The 20,946-nt window shown below is 36.0% G+C and overlaps 1 protein-coding gene across 15 annotated transcripts in view; it reads right to left on the reverse strand.

The window, feature by feature from the left end:
• The window catches only part of MYT1L (myelin transcription factor 1 like), a 310,510-nt gene that overhangs the window by 125,356 nt on the left and 164,208 nt on the right, over window positions 1–20,946 (reverse strand). For all 15 annotated transcript variants that reach the window (XR_015802716.1, XM_088162362.1, XM_014869547.2 and 12 more), the window contains exons 3-5: window positions 4,780–4,834; window positions 4,565–4,598; window positions 4,199–4,261 (exon numbers count right to left, since the gene is read on the reverse strand). Coding sequence is in view for 14 of the 15 variants with exons in the window: in XM_088162362.1 (XP_088018488.1) it covers window positions 4,199–4,261; window positions 4,565–4,598; window positions 4,780–4,834 (152 nt within the window). In the remaining variant the exon portion in view is untranslated. The remainder of the gene's footprint in view (window positions 1–4,198; window positions 4,262–4,564; window positions 4,599–4,779; window positions 4,835–20,946) is intronic.

The raw sequence follows: 20,946 nt of genomic DNA on the forward strand, positions 1-20,946 counted from the left end.
TAGAATATCATGTTGGAAACATGTGGCAGTTGGCAAGTGATTAATCCATTACAGAATCTAATTGATGTTGTTACTTGAGAAAAAAATAAACAAAAAATATTTTGTTAAGAAGTTTTTAAATAAGCCACTGTATGCAATGAGTATTTTTTAATGGAATCTAGTTAGGATTATTATAACTGGCATACCTACTTACATGGCAAATCATTGGCACCTATTTGGTATATGACATTGTTTTAAAAAGATGCTCAATAGAGAGCAACGAAGTAAAGTGCAATATTTCTGAAACCATCAATCACATCTACTCAGGAAATAACACGGGCCAGTTTGCACTCAATTACTCCAGAGTAACAATGGGATTTACACCTACAGAACAGACCAGAAACTGGACTCTTACATTTATATTTGTATACATAGAATGTGATTGTTGTTGCCTCTAAAGTTGATTAATGAAACTGGCAATGTTTCTTCTAATTGCAGTGAAAGAACACTTGAATCTATGCTTTTCTTCAGATGCTTAGTCAAGAGGCATCCTGAAAACACAGTTGTGGGAACACCCTCCTGGTCTGCCTAGAGTCACTACTATATATACAGATGGACTATTCACAGATAAAAGTATGCAAGGATCTGGACTGAGCTTATAGTTCAAAATTAATTCACAGTACTGAAGATGCACGAGCAATGTTCATTGTTATGCTGCTATGCACATGGGCCTGAACAGCTACCAAGGGACTAAAAGAACCTGCATCAGAGGCATGGCCCAGGGAGATGCTCTGGTTTTCACACCTAAGATTTTAATTCTTCTCTTGTCTTCATCACTATCTGAACATGTTTATGGTTATTTTTTTTGTTTGTTTTTTGTTTCTATCTTGTGTTCAGATCTTTCAACCTTTGTTTTTATTTTTCAGTTCAGTTGGCCTCAGGTGCTTTGAAACATAAACAACAGGAACTGAAGTTCTATCTGTGAAAACTCTAACCTTGAGGCATTGCCTCATGATATGTACCATGGACAGCACTGGAGGGTCCATGCTAGCTTCAGGTTTCCAGGTATTACTAAAATACCAAAAAAAATAAAATAAAAAAAAAAGGTCTGCTCTAGTTAAGGTAGTTAAGGCAGGCACACCATCCAACTTTGGGCACTTCTCCTCAGAGTGCAAACTGGAATGTTAATCCTTCTGACCTTTCCATGCAGCCACTGGAGTGAGGTGCTTTCACCACATTAATTTTAGAGATTCCCAGCATTCTGCCCTAAGTGCCCTTTAGAGAAACTTGTCCATCTAAGCTGTCTATTAGCATGTCCAGCCAACAAGCCAACATCAGGCACTGAACTTAAGACCCAGGAGGGAGCTACCAACCAAGTCATGCAAGGTTTTGCTTCCCTTCCACCTAAGATTTGACACAAAGAAAAACATCAAGGAGATGGAAATGATACAGCAAGCTCTTACCACTGTTACCCTACCTAGTTCAAGTCTTGTGTTTTCATACACCTCAAAGGAAACAACACTAGCACAGAAAGTTTGCTTGTTTCCTTAGTAAACCTACATTGAAGCTCTTTCATAATTAAAAATACAACTGAGACAAAAAAATTGTGATAAAACTATCCTTTAACTTCCATCTAATATTTTATTAGCTGAACAACATTTCAACCCCTGAATCTATCCGAAAATGTGAAAGGATCTGTTTATTTCAGTTAACGCTAAACGTACTACCAGAAGATGGGTTTTCACTGTTACAAAGATAAAATTACAATAATAAAAACAAACAAACAAACAAAACCACCAAAAACATTTTTAAAAACCCCAACAAAAATAATCAAAAACCTAAACAAAAAACAACAGCCAGAATTCCAGAGTCTTCAAGACATTTTAGAAGAAACAGAATTCTGGAGAGCTCTGACTACATCTAGTGGAAGCAAATGCATTTCATTCCTAATAATGAGCTGGTCTGATATCGTGAATGAAAAGGTCTTAACCTCATTAAAATGCTCTGTAGGTCTAAACGGAATTGAGTTAGGCATCAGCTGAGATATGCGATTCCCTGAACACATAAAATTTTTAAGACAGTCTGATTTCCTTGGAAGAAATGTTTGAGGGTCTTTCCCACCCATACAGCAAGATAGAAAAAAAGGAAAATTCCTTCAAATTATTTCAAAAAGGTAAATTTAGTAGGTGTTAGTCGTGAATAAACAGTACTACTCTTCTAGAAAACAGAAATTTTAGATAAATGTACATTGTAAACCTCAACAAAGAACTCTCTGTTTTTACACCAAATAGGACATATATTGGTTAAATATATTTTGATTAGTGGATTGGCAATCATGGTGACAAGAAAACATAAAAGCCCAACAAATTCTTTAGTAGAAAAAAAAAGGAATTTTTGATGTATTTCCAATTTTTATTCTTATCGCATCTGCCCAAAATTTCATTTAATTAACAGCTCTAAGATTCAGTCTGTTCATGTACTGACATACCAGAATCATGTCAAGAAAGCAAAATATGGAATTAACATCTCAAAACTGCATGTAATCTTTCCAAACCTCACATTTATTGCTTCCTCTTTCCCCAAAAGGATGATCTTACACAAACACAGAGACACAAACTCTAACACAAAGTTAGAGCAATTTAGAAGAAAAGTCAGAATTTTTCAAGTTAAAGAGTTTCTTTCTGTATGTTTTAAAACTTTTACTTTTGATATCTGCATAGAAATTCTATGAAGTGTAAAGAAATGGATGTAGCTACAATCTTGTAACTAGAAAGGACATTATCATCATATCACTTAACTGTTGACAGGTCACGAAATTTCTGAGGGAAAAGAAGGATTTAGTGCCATTCTTTAATTACTTGTGAGGCTTTTATTTCCATAAAGAAAACAGACAAAAGAAAACTATGGTTTGAAATGAGAAGTCACAAGTGAATTTAAAAAAAAAAATTATTTTGGATACTTTTCCTAAATCAATGTTCCCATCTAACCAAAGCCTTCAAATAGCCACAAAAATGTTACTGTTCTTATGATTGAAGAAAAGATTAAGAAGGAAAATGTGAATAATTATTTTATGGTTTATACAGTTTAAATGTAATTAAAAGTAATTCTAATATCCCTGTTCTTGGTCTAATTTTGAAAGTGTTTTCTGGACTTGTCCCTAAGCTTCATTCACTGATAAGAAAAAAGTGGACTGAGTGGCACTGCTCAGTATCTTTTTGTATTTCAAATAAATGCCTTAACCCCAAATGTATAATTTCAATTTAATTCCTAGACCCCATATGCCTATTTCATGCAGTAATCAGATTTGGTGTGAAATATGTACTCTTATAAACACCACAAGTGCTTTACAAGCTGAAAAATCAAGAATGAAAAAGAAATCTTTAGGGTTTCAGGATAATTTAACATTGGTTTGAACACTTCCTTCAATTCAGAAAAGAGATGGCCTAAACATCAGCCATTTTATCTCCTACAATGGGCTGCTGTATAAAATATGTCAAATGAAATACACAGCAATGAGAAAAAAACAGATATATTCTAGAGCTGTTAAATTTTCAAAATATTGCACAAAAATTCACAGACAAATGATTCAGGAAAGAAATTGTATTTATACAGATGCACAACCCTATAGAACATTGACCTTGAAGACATGAAAATGTAAAGACTGAGATCTAAAAGCACATGTAGTATGTGTAAAATATGCTACCTTGTATACTATTAACCATAAACAGCTGGATTTTTTTTTAAGGATATGTCTCCACATTTCATAGTCTAGAAACTGAAGTAAAGGTATTAATAATACAGTATAGCATTTGAACCCTGAAGTCTTATTATTGTTATTTTCCTTAAGCTTTGACCTTTGAATCTAACCTGATCATTGAACTTAAAATGCTTGGAAGGTCTTTTTCATTCAGTTATGAAGCATATTAAATATCATGAACACTAGCACCAACATGTAAGTGGGGCCAAATCTTAATTTGCAACACATAAGCAAGAGAACTGTATACAAAAATTGAGAGAAGATTAACAATGAGAACAAGTCTCCTCAGCAAAAATGTGAGTTAAATTTTGTGGCATTCAGAAAGAAAAAATAACCCTGACTCTAAATGGTTTCTAGAATATCTAACTGTTAATTTTCATCATTGTTTGGTTTATCAAGGTCATGTCAGATAACTTGTTTACCAAATCTCTTCACTAAATTATGAAAAATTACAGATATTACCTTCTGTGTCTTGCATATTTGCCACTAACATGACCACTGCCATCACAGCCAGGCGTGGGACAGCTGCAAAAGAGAGAATTAATTATATAGGTGCTGGTGTGCTGCAGAAAGATTATACTAAAAGCAGGCAGGCAGTAGGTATTACAGAGATGGAGGGCAACAAAGACAGAAAGAGAAATCAAATAACTGAAGGGGAAAAAAAAAAGAGGGGATGCTTTTTATTAGCAAGTCTCGAGGGAATTAATTTCATCAGTGCAGCAGGGCATGAGCAAACCACCAATGAACTTGAAAGTGCATTATACCCATTAAAAGGCATGAATTTTCTAAATTGCTAATGGGGATACATTTTACACTCAGAGCACTAACCTGAACAGCTCTTGTATGGCTGGTTCCACGGGAACTGCAGAGAGATGGAAAACATATAAAAATTTATCATCTATTACAAGTACCCCTCTTTTACAAAAATTACCAGAAAGGTTGTGTAAAAGCAAGGGTCAGAATGAATCGTGCAATAAGATTCTGGAGGATGAAGGTCACCCTGAGCAGGGGCCTTGAGTGATTTACTGAAGCAAGAGACATACCTCGAACACCTTTGGAGCGTGTGCGATGGCGCTTCTCGTCTGCATCCACCTCCATCTGGGAATAGATTAGCAGGCAGTCAATGTTCTTATCCTGCATGCACAGACTATCAATGCACAGACTGATACAGTCTCTCACACGATTTATTGACACTATTTTAATTCCATTTTATCCTGTAAGGGAAAGTTCTCCTTACAGGGGATTTTTAGGATCTTTGTGTTTATTTAAAAGCAGAAAATGCAGTAATTTCTGCTTTAAACAGTCAGTTTCTGTGCCCGGCTTTCATAGCAAACTGTATGCAGCTAAGTGCTAGTTCCTCTTTTCAAGGGGATATTTCTGACATAAACCCTCCATTACTCCCATATATTCCAAAACAAGGATTCAATAGATCTCTATATAATTTAAAACTAAAGTCAAGGGGTCACACACCACAGGTTGTTTTTTAACCAAACCCTTTACAGCGGGAAAGACAGGAAGGAATAATGACTGAAAAGGAGATGAAGACTCATCATTAGACCTTCAAATATTTCATGTTATTTAATATGGCATTGCAATCTTTGCCAGCATGTTTCATTTGTTTAGTTGTGTTTTTCAAGTTTCAAAAATGTGCTCACTTGCTACATGACTAGATCTTTATCTTCATTTTACAAACAGCTTGCCAATGCAGTGTAGCTTTCTGTGTGGTAACAGATATATAGAAATCTTACATATTTACCAGACAGGGACAAGGCTGCAGATTAGATCTTTGAAAGTATCATAAACACTGATCTGTAGTAGTTAATGTAGGGCCACATAATTTCTTCTGGTTTTACATGCACATTTGCCATCAGACTTTAAAAGGTATACTAAATAGGCTAGGTAGAGTTCAGGATTTTGTTCAACAGAAGCAAATTGCACTGAACTATATTGAGACACTGAGTCAGGGAAAATATATGCAGTATCTGTATCACCAGCTCCTTTGGCTGTAGAGGAACAAGATGGCAAGATGGATCTACAGTGCTTCATACATAGTGATGATACTGTAAAGGTCAGGAAGCACAGAAATAGACCATAGAGCTCTTTTTTCCCCAGGGGAAAAAAATCAATCACCTCCTTTACAGCAATATCCTTGGATTGATATCTGGTAAGAATGTCATATATCTCATGCAAAAACATGGAAAAGGGTCCAGGTGACTTGCAGCTAACCCTTTAATAGCCTTTCTTTGGTCAGTACCTTAACACAAACAATTTGGGAAGTAACTAGGAAAGAGGAAACCAAGCGGCATATTTAAGGAACTCCCTCAACATGTAGCAGCAGGAGGAAAGAATCACCTCAACAAAATTTGTGGGTGACAGGGATTAGTTATAAAGGAAGTGTCACTCTCACAAGACTCCGTGCTACCTATGTAGCTCTGTTTCTCGGCAGTCATCATCTGATTCCTGGTAGTGTGCTACACTAAACCACACTAAAGGGATGATTTAAAATAGACTGATATTATGAAAGCTAATAGAGCACCAACCTCTCTTAGGGGGCTTCAGGTCAGACTTCTGCATAACCTTAAATGAATCTCATTTTAAAACTAAGACACCTATATTTAGCTCTGTGCAGATACATTTGGAACATAAGCTTCCATCTTCATCAACTAATCATGCTATCTGAGATCCCATAAGGTATTCCAACAAACCTCCAACTTCCAGTCCAGAAAAGTATGGAAGAGTACAGATAGATCTTTTGTTGTATCTACCAAACCTGTGCAGAAGTTTCAGGTATCCTCCAGCACCAGAAATGGCACTAACTGCCTATGCTTAGACAACTGAATTTACCCCTAGGTTAATGCAGTCACCAGAGTTTGAGGACCAATTTCTCTTATCAGCTACATGATGTTACTTCAGGCTGGACAAAATCAGCCTCTAGGCACCTCTGTCACTACTGTCTAGTTCTCCATCAACTATTGCATGGAGACACTTGGCATGCCTGTAGATATCTCCTGTAGGCACCTAAACTGAATCTTTAACCTACCCACAGTATCTCTCCTGGATACTGAGTTCACATCCTAGCCAGTTCTTTAGCTGCAATGACTTGAGAGGCATCTGAAGCTTTGAAAGCTGCCATATCAAAGCACATAACAGCATCTCTGGAATGCAAAAATTACTTACTAGATGATGATATTCTTTTCCTTTTGCTAATAAGAAAACAGTGTGCTGAATTATTCTATATCTCTTGCATGTGTAAGGACTTGACAGGAGACCAGAAGTGAAGTTACTTGATCTTCAATCTAGTAAGTTTCTAAAATGCTTGAAAAACATCATCTAGCCTCATTTGTCAATACTGAAAAACCTGCTGAAAGAACTATTACAATCTTGACCTGGAAATGCTGCCCCAGTTATTATGATAGTCTGTGTAAATTTATAAGGGACAAACTACAAAACAGATTTATCTGTCTTTCTAAACCAAAGTAAGCACTTCAAGAACACTGAGGGTAGTATAGTACACTTTTAACTACACTGACAATCACAGAAGAAATAATTAAGCTGGAAAAGCCCCTTTAAGATCTACACAATTCATATCCAGATGCAGGTCAAAGAAATAAAAACATTATAAAAGCTGCTGGCCCACAATGCTATTTTAAATCTTGTTGTGTATCCTACATAGTCTGCTGCTTCTCCAGAAAAGCATAAATTCACTTGCCATTGTCTGTGACCTAGATGCCCTCTCATATATGGTGATGTGAGTCTTGGATGTTCCAGGACACATTAAATGATGATAGATGCCTACATTTAGTCAATGGAATTTTGCTTTACCTTGATATTTATATGCTAGCTCACAGATCTTTGTCAGTCATGTCAAAACTTCAGCCTTCATTTCTCCATGAATTACATGTTGGATGCTGGGAGCAAGCATTTCTGAAATTCTAGCAAGATTTGAGTTAGCTCTGCATAAGTACAGTCACCTGGCAGCCACCATTGCAGTCCTCAGCGGCACCACTGGAACTTCCATGGCCAGGAACAGAATTCTGCTACCAAGGCCATCAATCTGACACAAACATGGACTTCCTCATCACTTTCACATGCAGAAAAAGGAAATGTGGATCTTGGTCTCACAAGGAGTTCATCCTAGTAGTTCTACTTTATTCATGACCTCTAAATTACATTTCTGTAGCTCAGCTCTTACTTAGCCTCTGTTCTAGAAAATAATTTGTGGACATGGAGGGCAGGCTGGCTAGAGCTAGTCTTAGCCTGGCATCTAATATTACATATCAAAGCAAAGAGAAAGGCATCAGGGGTAAGAAGAGAAGAAAATTTTAACTTTTCTTCAAAGAGAAGCCCTAGAAATGAAAATGGAAAGGTCTAAGCTAGGAGAGTGGAATATCTCTCCTACAAGAAAAAGTTGAAAGAATTTGGTTTGCTAAGCCTGGAGAAGAGAAGGCTTCAGGGTGACCTAGTTGTGGCATTCCAGTACCTGAATGGAGCCAACAAGAAAGATGGAGAGGGACTTTTTACAAGGGCATGTAGTGACAGGCTAAGGGAGAATGGTTTCAAACTCAGAGTAGGTTTAGATTGGGTATCAGGAAGATATTCAATGAAGGTAGTGAGACACTGGGAAGAAGAGGCTGCCCAGAGAAGTTGTGTATGCCCATCCTCATCAGTTCAAGACCAGGTTGGATGGAGCTCTGAGCAACCCAGTTTAGTGGAACATTCCCTGCAATGTCAGGGGGATTGGAACTAGATGATCTTTAAGGTCCCCTTAAACCCAGGCCATTCTGTGATTCTACAATTCTCAACTCCCAGAACGAAAACATAAAAAAGGTCTAGGTAGAAATTAAATCTGTAAATTTAAATTTAAAAAAAAACAAATTTTTGGATATGCTTTACTTAGAATAATGGGCAGAGTTAATCTGTACCACCATTATATGCACTTGTGTTACTGAAGCTTTAGTAAACAGGACATGAATAGTTATAGTGCTGCAACAAATAAACCACAAGAGGCCATACTAAATACAGATTTTCTGAGTAAAACCGAAAAAAATGTCTGTGTGGTCACCTGCGTGCAGGCAATAAGACTTGTTACGTTTTACTGTACAGAATCTTATACCAGTAACAACTACACATACACACAGTGTGCTTTTAAATTGTCAGTATCTGAAAGCTAGAAATAATAATGAGACAAACTGAGAAGAAGACAATCTTATAAAATGACTACAGTTAGGACCAGCTGCACGTATTTCATTAAATGTTAAAAAATAGAAAAGGTACACAGTCATAAGAGAAGAATTATTTAATAAAAGAGTAATTGAAATTGCAGTAATAGTAATCAACAAAAAAATTTTTAAAAAGGACTATTTGTCACTATCGGTCATTTTAAAATCAAAGTCTCAGACAACATTTACCCCCCAAAATAAATATAGGCTAATAGGTCTTCAATACATTGCTGTTACTTGGAGAATAAGGGAGAACTGAAAAAAAAATTCTGAAAAAATTTTACTTGTAACTTTTAAAATTAACCTTTACTAATTTTTGAGAGGATGGTGTGCCTCACTAAGTTAATGTTCCTGATGCTGACCCTTAGTAATGTCATACAAAAGCAATATGGGATACAAGATGATGACATAATTATCACCAGTCAACACTTTGTCATGGAAAATCTGTAATCAAAAACACTCGAAACTGCTCTTTGAGGGTACTCTAAAAGTTGTCAGTAAAGATAGCCATGTCAGGATATCATATCCTTAGACATCTTTGACTTTCTCTTACTGAGCATTCAGATCATAAAATAAATGCTTCATAAAATCAGCATATTTATCACAGTTAGCAAATATTTCTCCAGAAAAAAAAATTATTCTGTATTAAAACATTTTTCCAGAAAAATTATTTTATATAAAAGTTATTTTTATACGACACTACTTGTAAAAACAAATATATGCTTGACTAGAGGCTTTCTACTATAATCTCGCAGGTGTACATTTTAGCCCTATAAAATTCAGTATCTTCACCAGTACTCTGGTAGATTATATGCTACTGAAATATGCAGAAAGTAGAGAAATTAACGGAATGATTAACTATGTTGGAGACAGGCCAATTATATATACTGGCCTGCATCATTTGGCAGATTTGATCCACGTGATGAACATGCTGTTTCCAAGCTCCTGTACATATGAGCAACACCTGTGGGCCATGCTTGAGAGCCACAAGATCACAATCTGCCAGGCAGTAACAGTGAAGTGGATCTTCAGATGAGCACAACCAACTTCTGCACTGCTGCAGCTGAAGAGCTGAATGTGTTCTGTAGCTGCACAACCTTTAAGGCTGCATTAATTTTCCAGAAAACCATTGAATTATTCAGATATAGTCAGTAACTTCTAAGAACAGAAAGCAAGTTTTCAACAAGTATCCTTATCCTTTGGCTTGCTGGATACCCTGTTGGAGTCTTCAGGTTTTTAAAGTATTTAATGCTTTGAGTATCATCATAGTGCTACCTCAGCTCCTAAAAGTTTCACAACCAGCACCACTCTCCCTGTCTCTAGATACACTCACATATTTACCATATGGACTTTCTCAGGGCTGCCAGCTGTAAATGATCAAGAGATTTAGGCTCCTTTCCAGGACAAATTGTGATTTTTGCTCCTTTGTGGGAAAGTAGTTCAGCATTTTTTTCTCTTGACGGCAGGTACTCTTGAAAATTATCCTTCCTGTTAAAATTCTCAAAGTATCTGAATTTCTAGCTAGAGGCATGGTGACTGCAAATTTCAGTCCCAAATTCCTAATTTTCCAGGTCAGCCAACACTTTCTTAGTGAACTCTTAAGGTTTCTCTCTAGCCATGATGTAACAAAAGTCTAGAAACTCACAAAAGAACTAAAGACCTTAGATCTGGACTTCCAAAATTCTTCTTTGTTAATTTTTTTTCTTACTTTTAGTTCTTTAAATCCAAAAAATTGGATTCTCACACAGTCTCAAAAGATGCCCAGTGCTTACTGAGGCAGAGCATTCACTGTCTATACTGTAGAAAGTTCTGGGCTCCTCAGCATGAGACGGATATGGAGTTCCTGGAGAGTGTCCAGAGGAAGGCAACAAAAGTTATTAAGGTACTGAAGCATCTCTCTTATGAGGAAAGGCTGAGGGAGCTGGGCCTGTTCAGCCTCCAGAAGAGATGGCTGAGAGGGGCCCTGATCAATGTCTGTCAGTACCTGAAGGGAGGGTGTCAAGAGGATGGACCAGGCTCTTCTTGGTGGTGCCCAGCAGTAGGACAAGAGGCAATGGGCAGAAACTGATGCACAGGAAGCTCCTCCTGAACATGAGGAAGAACTTCTTTACTGTGCAGGTGACTGAGCACTGGAACAGATTGCCCAGAGAGGCTGTGGAGTCTCCATCCCTGGGGATATTCAAGAACCATCTGGACACAATCCTGTGCTATGTGATCTAGGATGACCCTGGTTGAGCAGGGAGATTAGACCAGATGCCCCACTGTGGTCCCTTCCAACTTGACTCATTCTGTGATTCTGTAGATGATCATCTGTGACCTCAAAAATTTATGGAAATTACTGTCAAATACTAGAATTACTGCATAATTGCTATTTTCAATCAAGAATGTTGCTTAAAATTATGAGAAATATTGTTTTTCCCTAATCAGTAATATTAGACATACTCATAATGTGGTAAAAGTAAAACGTTTGGAGAAAAATATTATGACTTCTTGAAAATGTAATGAGTTTATTATATTAAAGATTATAGTTTAAAATTTATCTCCATGTTACTCAAGTTACTCAGTAAAGGCAGATTTTCAGCCCCTATGATGCAAGATTCAAATTTCTTTATTATTTTTACAGCCAAAGTTTCCTCAGCATCTCTTTTTATAACTTATAAAAAATGTTATTTCTTTTGTGTGAAAGTCAAATGAAAAGATTCAAAGATTTTTTAAAAAAATCTGGTGTCTCAAGGAATGAAACAAAATATGTCAAATGTATTTCCCACATTTAAAATGCTCCTGTATCCTGTATAATCAAAAAATATGACCTGGAAAATGGGGAATAGTTTATGTAAACAGTGTATGCCATATAAGTACTTTGTGCAGTCTTCCTAAAAATCCTGCAAACTGACCTTCTATTGCTCTCCTCAGAAAATAATAAGCAAATCTAAATTGTAATATAACCTCTTTTCAAGTCTGTGTATTCTGAAAGAAATTAATTTCTCAAGTATGACTCCTGATAATCTGAATATATTTTTATAAACTGGATATGTTTTGTGAGACACTGTTTAACCTATCTGGTAAATGGGACATTTATCAATTATTTCAATGGGCCCCAAATATCTCTGTTGTGTAACACTCTCTACTTCTCCCCTAAGCAGACCAAAACCTGAATCAATAACCATATCTGAACCTTAATTTATGCCTTACTAATCATAGTTCTGTAAATCAGTTGCATTCTAGGATAAAATAGAAGAAGGTAGAGTAGGCATTCAGCTCAATTTTAACAAGGCTTTTGACAGAATACTCTTGTGTCTCATTATGACTGTATTTGCACAGTCAGTTCTTTAAAATCAGTTTTTAATATTTCAATCATCTTGATTAAATATCGCCTATTACTGTTATTAACAGAGCACAGTAAAATTCAAGATCTTGATTTTGACAGAAAGCTGTCTGACTCTCCCAAATACATTTAAGGTACTTGTTTCTTATTTTAAGATCTACAAGACAAAAGAGACACAAAACTGCAGGATAGAAAGTTACTCTAAGAAGCTACTGGAATGTTTAAGGAAAAGTTAGGCAGAACGGAAAGCCAATTTCCTCTCCTCTCAGACTTTTTCCCCCACAAACTCAGGTGCCTTCATATGGAAATCTGAAATTTAGTTTAAATATTTTAGATCATCCTTCGCAGGAAGAGGAAAATTCTATAAAAGAATTACTGTATTTGAATCTTCTCCTTAGGAAAATGCCAGCATATAACCAGAGCAGAGTTCCAGGGGGAACTTGGCAAAGATAAAAGTTACAAGTTTAGTGTACATAATACAAAGAGAACAAATAGGCACATGGGCAAATTAATGACTGGAATATAAATTACTCCTTTGGTCTCTTCCACTTGTGATGAACACACAGAGCTTTTATTAGTATCAAGGAGACTCCTTCTTGCAGAACAATAGGAGACTATATCCTCAGGACTTGCTCTGAAACTTTGAGTAAGAGTCATTCTCCTGCTGTAATGCACAGAGGGAATTCAATCCCTCCATTATTACAGATGAACAGTGAAGGCTTCAGCCAAATCTGTAAATACAGGCCAGAATAAGCAGAATTCTGGTTAAACTCACAAGTTCCTCATGTATCACTGTATTTTTTTTTTTTTTTTTTTTTTTTTTGTGGAGAAATATATTTGGGGTTCAATGAAGTAACCTGGAGGGAAGCAGGGAACCCTTTCAAGTATTTCTCATTGGCCTCCAATTAAGAGTGGAAAAGACCGAAAGTGCATAAAGGTTATTTGAGCACCCTTCTCTTACTACCTCTTTTTATCTTAGGTGTGAGGAATGAGAAAGTAGTGTGGAAAAAAGAGGTAAGAAGAAATAGCAGTAGATCTATAGCACTTCTTTCTTAGGAGCAAAGATATCCACTCATCAGTCTGGCTCCATAAAGATACTTTGGATGTGCTCAGTAAATAGGCTCTGGGACATGAATCAGAATTTCCATTGGGAAGAAGGCATGCAGAATACATCCATACAACTGAGCAATTCGATTTGCACCATCCTTTAACCCGTTCTTGAAGCTGGTCCTGTGCCAGGCCACTCTCGATCTGTGAAGGATCAGAGTGGTGAATGTCAGCACATGCTGACAGGACCTTTCAATACTGAAGTCTCAGGAGCTTAATAATTAGTCAAGTTCAGCTTTCCCCCCTACTTATATGCATTTCTGACTGGGGACTTATGTATTTTTCACATGAGAAGAAAAAAGAACTGTTTTAAAGCTTTTAAAGTTCCTGTTACAACTTATATTTTGATTATACAGCTATGCTTAAATAAGAATTCACATTTCCTTGCATTAGATGCAGACATCGAAAGAAAGCAGTCTCTGGTTCGAAGGCCTCCTAATAAGAAATTAAATATAACAAGGAAAAATAGGCCTACATATTTCAGCAAAGCACTCAGAAGCAGCACAGATTAAAGCCGAATGTAAAATTTATAGTAAGAATAAAAAAAATAAATATAGTAAGAATCATACAAAAGAGAAATAATTTGGACTTAAAAAGAACTGTAATTTCCTTGTCATGAATAGAAGAAGCATACTTCTATTAGAAGATGCTTCTTTCAAGTCGGGGGATAAGCAACTTAAACCTTTAGTAACTTCATAAAATGAAATTTCTTGAAGATTATTTTCTGTATTGTTGGTGATTCTGAACAAAATCTGCATCAAATTCTCTGCATTTATTCTAGAAGTTCTATTAGCTCGAGGCTATATCCATAAAAATCAAATATTACAGTATTTTTTATCCAAAAGTCTCAGTTGCACTTAGAATGATCTAAAAGATGTGGCCTCTTGCTCCTTCTGTCTGGACGGGTGTGTGGTTGTGTGCATGATGTTTGTGTTCACACGAGTTCTCTGAGTGTCTGTCTAGAATTTGTGTGAGCAGCCATGCAGGCATGTATTTATGTATATGCACACGTAGTGCACATGTGCTTTGTGTGCTTGCTGCAAATGAATCCTCAGCCTTGCTCTGGTTGAACTCAGGGACAGGGATCAGCAGCAGCCTTGCTTCTCTTGAAGTTGTTGAATCTGGCGTGATTTATTTTCCTTTAAAATCCCATTCCTAAACACAATATGTTCAAAAATGACAGATACAAGGCATCAGAAAGGTTATTTTTCTAATTCTAAATCTGGAGTATGGCAATTTGTTATATTTTGTATGGGAACAAAGGCAGAAAAATAATTTATCTAATGGCAGACCTAGATTTTTCACAATATTATGGATGAAAATTGGTAAGAAGAGTGCTTTAGAAGGAAAAAAGTATTAAAATACTTATTTTTTTTGAAATCAGGAAGCCAATAAGACTTCCTGAAATACAAAGAGCTAGATTTCACAGACATGGGGCTCACAAGGAACACAGAATGTTCTACACTTCCAATGCTAGATTTAAAACATCCTAGCTTAGGGAAGGCACACAGGGCAGGTGTACAGTCTCTATAAAACAGTCTACTTCCACCCTTGGCACACGTGTGTAACTTGTTCTCGCACACACTGTCTATGTGCAAGTCCTGACATACAGTGTGCTCCAAAAGACAGGTTTACATTTCACTCCTAGGATTTAATATCAAAGACTAATTTCATGGAAGTGTATGTTCTGGATGAGCACCAAAACCGAGAAATACCTTTACTTAATATACATCTTAAAAGTATATACAATGGGCTTTTAGGCACAGAAACCTAATGAAGGTTTCCATATTTCTATTTGTCTCATATTTTTGTGTCTATGTTTATCAAGGCACCCATTTTACTAGCTGAAAAGTACGTACCTACCAAGGAAGGACTGTAGGAGTTTTTTTCTGTGACTTTCTGTCAATGTATTCCAACTAAATATCTTTGAATTATCATTAAAATCCTAAGAGAATAAAGAACAAGCTAAATATCGGGCCTACACCAATACTGAGGAGCACGCAGTGTACCACCTATCACCACATGCAGAAATAAGACCAGACAACAAAGCCAAAGTACATTCACTGAAATTCAGGTCAAAGTGGTCATAACTTGAGAGTTTTAGCTTTATCTTTGAATGTCCTAATGACTGTAATCACCATCATGCTGTGTTTCAACCTCTTTGTTGCCTTGAATCACCCACATTTAGGTCAGGCCTAGAGGCTCTCTGATGGGGAACAACCTCCAGAGCTGTGGCTGGCAAACTGCTTGGAAAGAAGCACACAGCTCTGCAGAAACATAAAGTCACTGACTTGTTCCCACAGTTCAGCCAGAAGCACAGTTGTAAGAGTTACAGCTCTTAAAAGCTGTAAACCAAAAGATCATTATGGAAAATAAGAGGGGAAAGGAAAGGCTTCAACTTTCCCACTTTGCTTGGCAAATTTCACTTCCAAATCTGCCACAGGCTCACCCTCCTTCAACAAGAGAATAGGGTTTCTGAAGTAAAAATACAATGTTTCCATGTGCATCTTGTGATTTTTTTTTCAAACTGGATTAGGTTTCACCCCTAAAAACTTATCAACGTTATCTAAGTCTGTAAAGAATTGAGGAGACTTATTTATCTTTGATTTATTCACCCTCTAAATAAGGCATGTATAAAAATACATATGTTTCTGAATACAAGGAGAAAATAGAACAAGCAATTTAAACATATTTAGTACTGTCATATATTGTTTCTCACTGAGAAGCATACACAGATACTTACGATATAAAATGCCCATAACAGGCTTTTATATGAACCAGTCACCCCACCCACAAATCAATATTAGTGAGTATAAGTATGCTGCAACATACACATACACAATTTTCGTTCTTAAAAAGCTAGGACATCAGATTCTAAAATCCCATTTCTAGTATCCCAAACTCAAAAATATATCACATGCTAAGGTTTGTTGATCCAGTATTGCTTCCAGCATAGAATACAGTCTTATTTTCACTGACACTGAATCAGACTGACAATTATTGAAGACACCTATAACCATTTTTAACAAAACAGACCAAAGCACCGCATGAAATAAGCATTATTAAAAAATGGGAGTCGTGTTTAAGGTTTTGATTAAACACAATTAAACAGAAACTAATGGTAGTATATATGGACCATGCAAAAGACAAGTATTTCAGATATAGAAAAGGACACATTTATTAATTATATCTTCTTTTTAGTTCCAAAAGAAAACTATGTAGGCCTTGCAGTTTAGTATTTTTTTTTTCTTCTTTTTATTTTTTTTTAAACTCGCTAATTGCTGTCACTACTAAGTGAACACACTAGCATCCCTTCTTCCCCATTCACCACCCCACAACAATGGAAGCTCATTTCTGGTTTTAGGTTCTCTCTAATCACAGCAATGGTGAGAATACTATTTCAGAACTACATGGTATCAGAAGTGTTTGTTGCTCTTAGTGAATAGGCCATTATGCTTTCCAAAGGGTATGTTATAAATAGCTTACAGCTATTAGAAGTGCAAAAATTAACTGATAAATTAATAAGACAGGCAAGCAAAATATCAATCATGGCCTTTCTCATGTAATTAGCATAAATTACTCAGGATCACAGATTATTGCAGTTTTTGCATAAAACAGGAGCACCTACTTCAGTTGTTCAATAACTTGAATACTTTTAACACTAAAACTACACAATACAATACGCAAAACATAAAAAAGAGACCACAAGAATAATGAATATTCATTGGTAATTTTCTGCTCATAACTTGTTTATAGCAATTTCTGGGGTAAAGGGAAAAAAAAAAAAAAAAGGAAAAAAAGGGAAAGAAGGAAAAAAGCCCAAATGGACAGGATTTTGTAGCATAATGTACAGAAAACCCCAGATATCTTCCTAGGACAGAGATGACAACAAGCATAGTGATAACGATTGCACTGTGACCTAGTGGCCCATACAAGGCCTGAAAAAGTGCAGCATTAAAGTAGGCCTGTTATTAGCAGCACAGTTAGCAATTTGGATGATTGCAAGAGTTTTAGAATGCAATTAAGCTGGCATAAAGAGTGGCCCTTTAACTCCTGTAATGAAAGGACTGCCAGGAAATGATTTTATTTTAATTTACTAATATATATTTATTATGTTTTTCAATTTTCTTTCCATTCTTGTTTTCACTCTGACATCAAAGCACCTGTAAATTTTATTATTATAAATATGGATTTTTTTAAAGCAAATTGAAAAGCACATTTACTCTTAACAAATCACAAAAGAGATTTCCTGCTTCAGATTCTGTCTGAATGCAGATATGCTGTCTGCACTGGTTTCAAGATCTAGAAAGAACTGCTGTTAAATAATTCAAAGTGGTCAAACAAGACCAAATTGGTAGAAAATCCGTATTCTGCCCTCAGTTAAAACTTTGCCTTCTGACTTAAGTTAATACAGTTACTCAAATAGCAGTGAGAAAGAACCTAATTAATTCTGTTCATGTTTGTATGCTATTAGGATAAAAGAATGAAAACTAAGACTTTCAAAATTACATCTCTGCATCCTTAATGTCAGTTTTGTGACATACTCTCCTATTATACTACCAGCCACGCAGGACCAATGGTGTAAAGATTTTATCTCCTTGATTCATGTTGTAAAGATGGGAAACTGCATCATTAGGTTTTATTTTGACAACTAGGTGAAAGGACTGAAGTGAATTCTGCATAAAAAAGAGGTCCCTTTCATCCTTGAGTAACAGAGATAAACCTAAGAAGATTTATGGAAGTACATTTGTGCATTATTTTACATACACTCTGAAAGAGTTGATCTGATGCAGGACAAAGACAATGTTATAAAGTGCAGGTGTTCCCCGCTTCCTGGACTTCTTTTCTTCCCAAATTTCACGTTTAATACTTAACATGAAATGTAGGATCTGAAGTAGCATTTCTAAGGAGACAATATACTTTTAATATAGTTATTATGCTGTCTGGGTGAGAGAATGTTTCTTGGCAAATACAAAGAAAGCCATTTATGCAGAAAACGCATTCTGGCTCCCAAAGACATTGAAACAGGATGTCCAAAGTTCTGGCTGTTCTTACCACCTATGGGAAAGGAACAGTGCCAGCAACAGGATGGGAATCTGTCCTTATAAAATTTGCAACAGCAAAAAGGCTTAGTACTTCTAATTATTGAGATTTTTATGAAGTTTTGACAACTTTTTGCATAAACTAATGGCTGGCATGTCTGCAGAAGACCTTCAGAATAAAAAAAAAAAGGTCAAAATTGTTCAAAGATTTATCAAAATAATTAACACCACATATTATAAAGATATAATGCAAGATTATTCCCCTGAACTGTACATACTAAAGAGTTGATACATGATACAGGTATCATATACCAGTATTATATACACAAAGAACTAAAAATAAACTTGCATGCAACCTCAGATGTGGTAAATATATATATATATACATATAGATGTACAAATTAAAGGGTTAAAATATCTGAAAATATGTCTCTACCAATAAGATAAAAAGATAGACCACATCAATGTGCTGAAAGTCATACATGCTTGCTCTGTATATTAAACCACACTGGCCTATAATGAAATATAATATGCAGATCCTTGAGTTCATGTCATATCCCACTGACATAAAAACTGAAACATATTTATCTGTTTATACTGTAAGTTTTCTGGGCAGGGCATATGTTTGTACAGCACTTGGCAAGAAAAGATTCTGGATTGTGATTGCAGTCCATATGCACTATAACACTACAACCACTACAATTACATGTGCATGTACACTCATGTTTTCAAAGCCCAGCAGGAATATTTAGTTTAACAACTCCCTAGCACCACTGAGTAAAGGTAGAGAATGACGTACTTGAAAACATCCAACTGTTTTCATGCAAACAAAGTCAAAAAAGCCCCAAAACTTTAGATTAGAGTTTGAGCATGTCCATGGCTGGGGTCCCCAAAATAAGTACATAGATCAGTTGCAGGAAATCCAGAGGAGGGCCATGAAGATGACTGGAGGGCTGGAGAACCTCTCCTATGAAGACAGGCTGAGAGAGCTGGGGTTTTACAGCCTGGAGAAGAGGCAGCTCTGAGGAGACTGTAAATCACCTTCCAGTGCTAAAGGATTGAAACCTACTAGTAAATATCTCTAGAACCTTACACGAATTTCCACCACCAGCACTTCTGACCTTCAGAAAGCATGTTTCAGCTTCCTCCAATGACTGGTTTTAACACTATCAGATTTTAAATATGTAAGTTTCTATTCCTCTGTTTTGCTTTCTGGCCATCAGTGCTTTAGGTTAAAGCACTCAAGCTTCTCTTTGCAACCAAAACACCTAGAAAGATTATTTTTTAAAATGGAAAATTACATTTATGTGCAAAAGATGCTACAAATAGCATCCCTCAGAAAATCATCTAGTATTATTAACTACTATTTTTCTGAGAGGTTTTTTTCATGCTTAAGACACAGAAGAAGAGCCTTTCTAGAAAATCTCCATTCCCCACTTCCAAAGTTCTCCAAAGCTGATCTACAATAGTATGTTTATGGAATTAGCTGACTACCTACAGCATGCAGTCATAAATCTTAAACTCCATCTAAGTCCTAGAACCTGGTGTTTGCTATTGCTGAAGTGGCTCCTAGAACTGAGAACCAGGCAATAGGAAATTAAAGGAATTTAGATGCAGACTAAGATCTTTGTACTTAATCCATATTTTCAGAAGTTTTATTCACACTTATTTGAAATCATGAGGACATCTACAGATAGTTTTTATAACAGCAGTTTCAGAGACTACAATCTCTGTTGTTCTTTCTTCTTTCTTGATTTCATGCATCACACCCTGTTATGAATTGGAGCATAACCAATCTGAAGGGGGAACTGTCTTTTAATCACAGTTGGTATCTCCAAATTAAATTTTCACATTAAGTCATAGTATTCCAATTTCTGTGTCTCTGTGGCTGAAAGAAACAGCGTACCATAATACAGATGATTTCAAAGTGCAGTCAGATATTTCTGCTAAAACATTAAGGGAAGGAGTAAAAACTGGTAGTATAGGTGTGGAAAGCCAAAGAACTAATTTCGTATTTTACCTTGTGGTTTTAGTGAGATTTCAAAGCAACACAGAGAAAACACAGAGAAAGTAACATTCAACATGGTTGCCCTGATCATGCCTGTTTTTCAATCTGTGACTTTATGTTCATTTATTTTCTAAATTCTTTTTCATCTTCCATTTCGTTACCTCTTCTGGCTGTCTCTGCACTCACCCACAGAATTTGCTGTGAACCAGACTCTCAGGAGCAAAATGAAATGGTTAAATCTCTGACTTTTTTGTGAAGGAGGTACACATATTTTAGGCTATTTCACTAAAAACTGTGTTTAGTCATATATATATATATATATTGTTGTCAGTCTATTCAATTTTTTGTTCGTTTTTGATTAAGAAAACTCTTCAAAGTGACAGCCATTAGAATTATAACTGTGGATAAGTTATACATTTCTTACAGACTTTAATACCTCTGTTCCTGAATGTGTTTTTGTCTGAGACGTGTGTGTATGTGTATGGATATGTATCAATGTATGCACATAT

Source organism: Sturnus vulgaris, chromosome 3 (assembly GCF_052056855.1).
Source record: "Sturnus vulgaris isolate bStuVul1 chromosome 3, bStuVul1.hap1, whole genome shotgun sequence".
In the NCBI taxonomy this organism is placed as follows: domain Eukaryota; kingdom Metazoa; phylum Chordata; class Aves; order Passeriformes; family Sturnidae; genus Sturnus; species Sturnus vulgaris.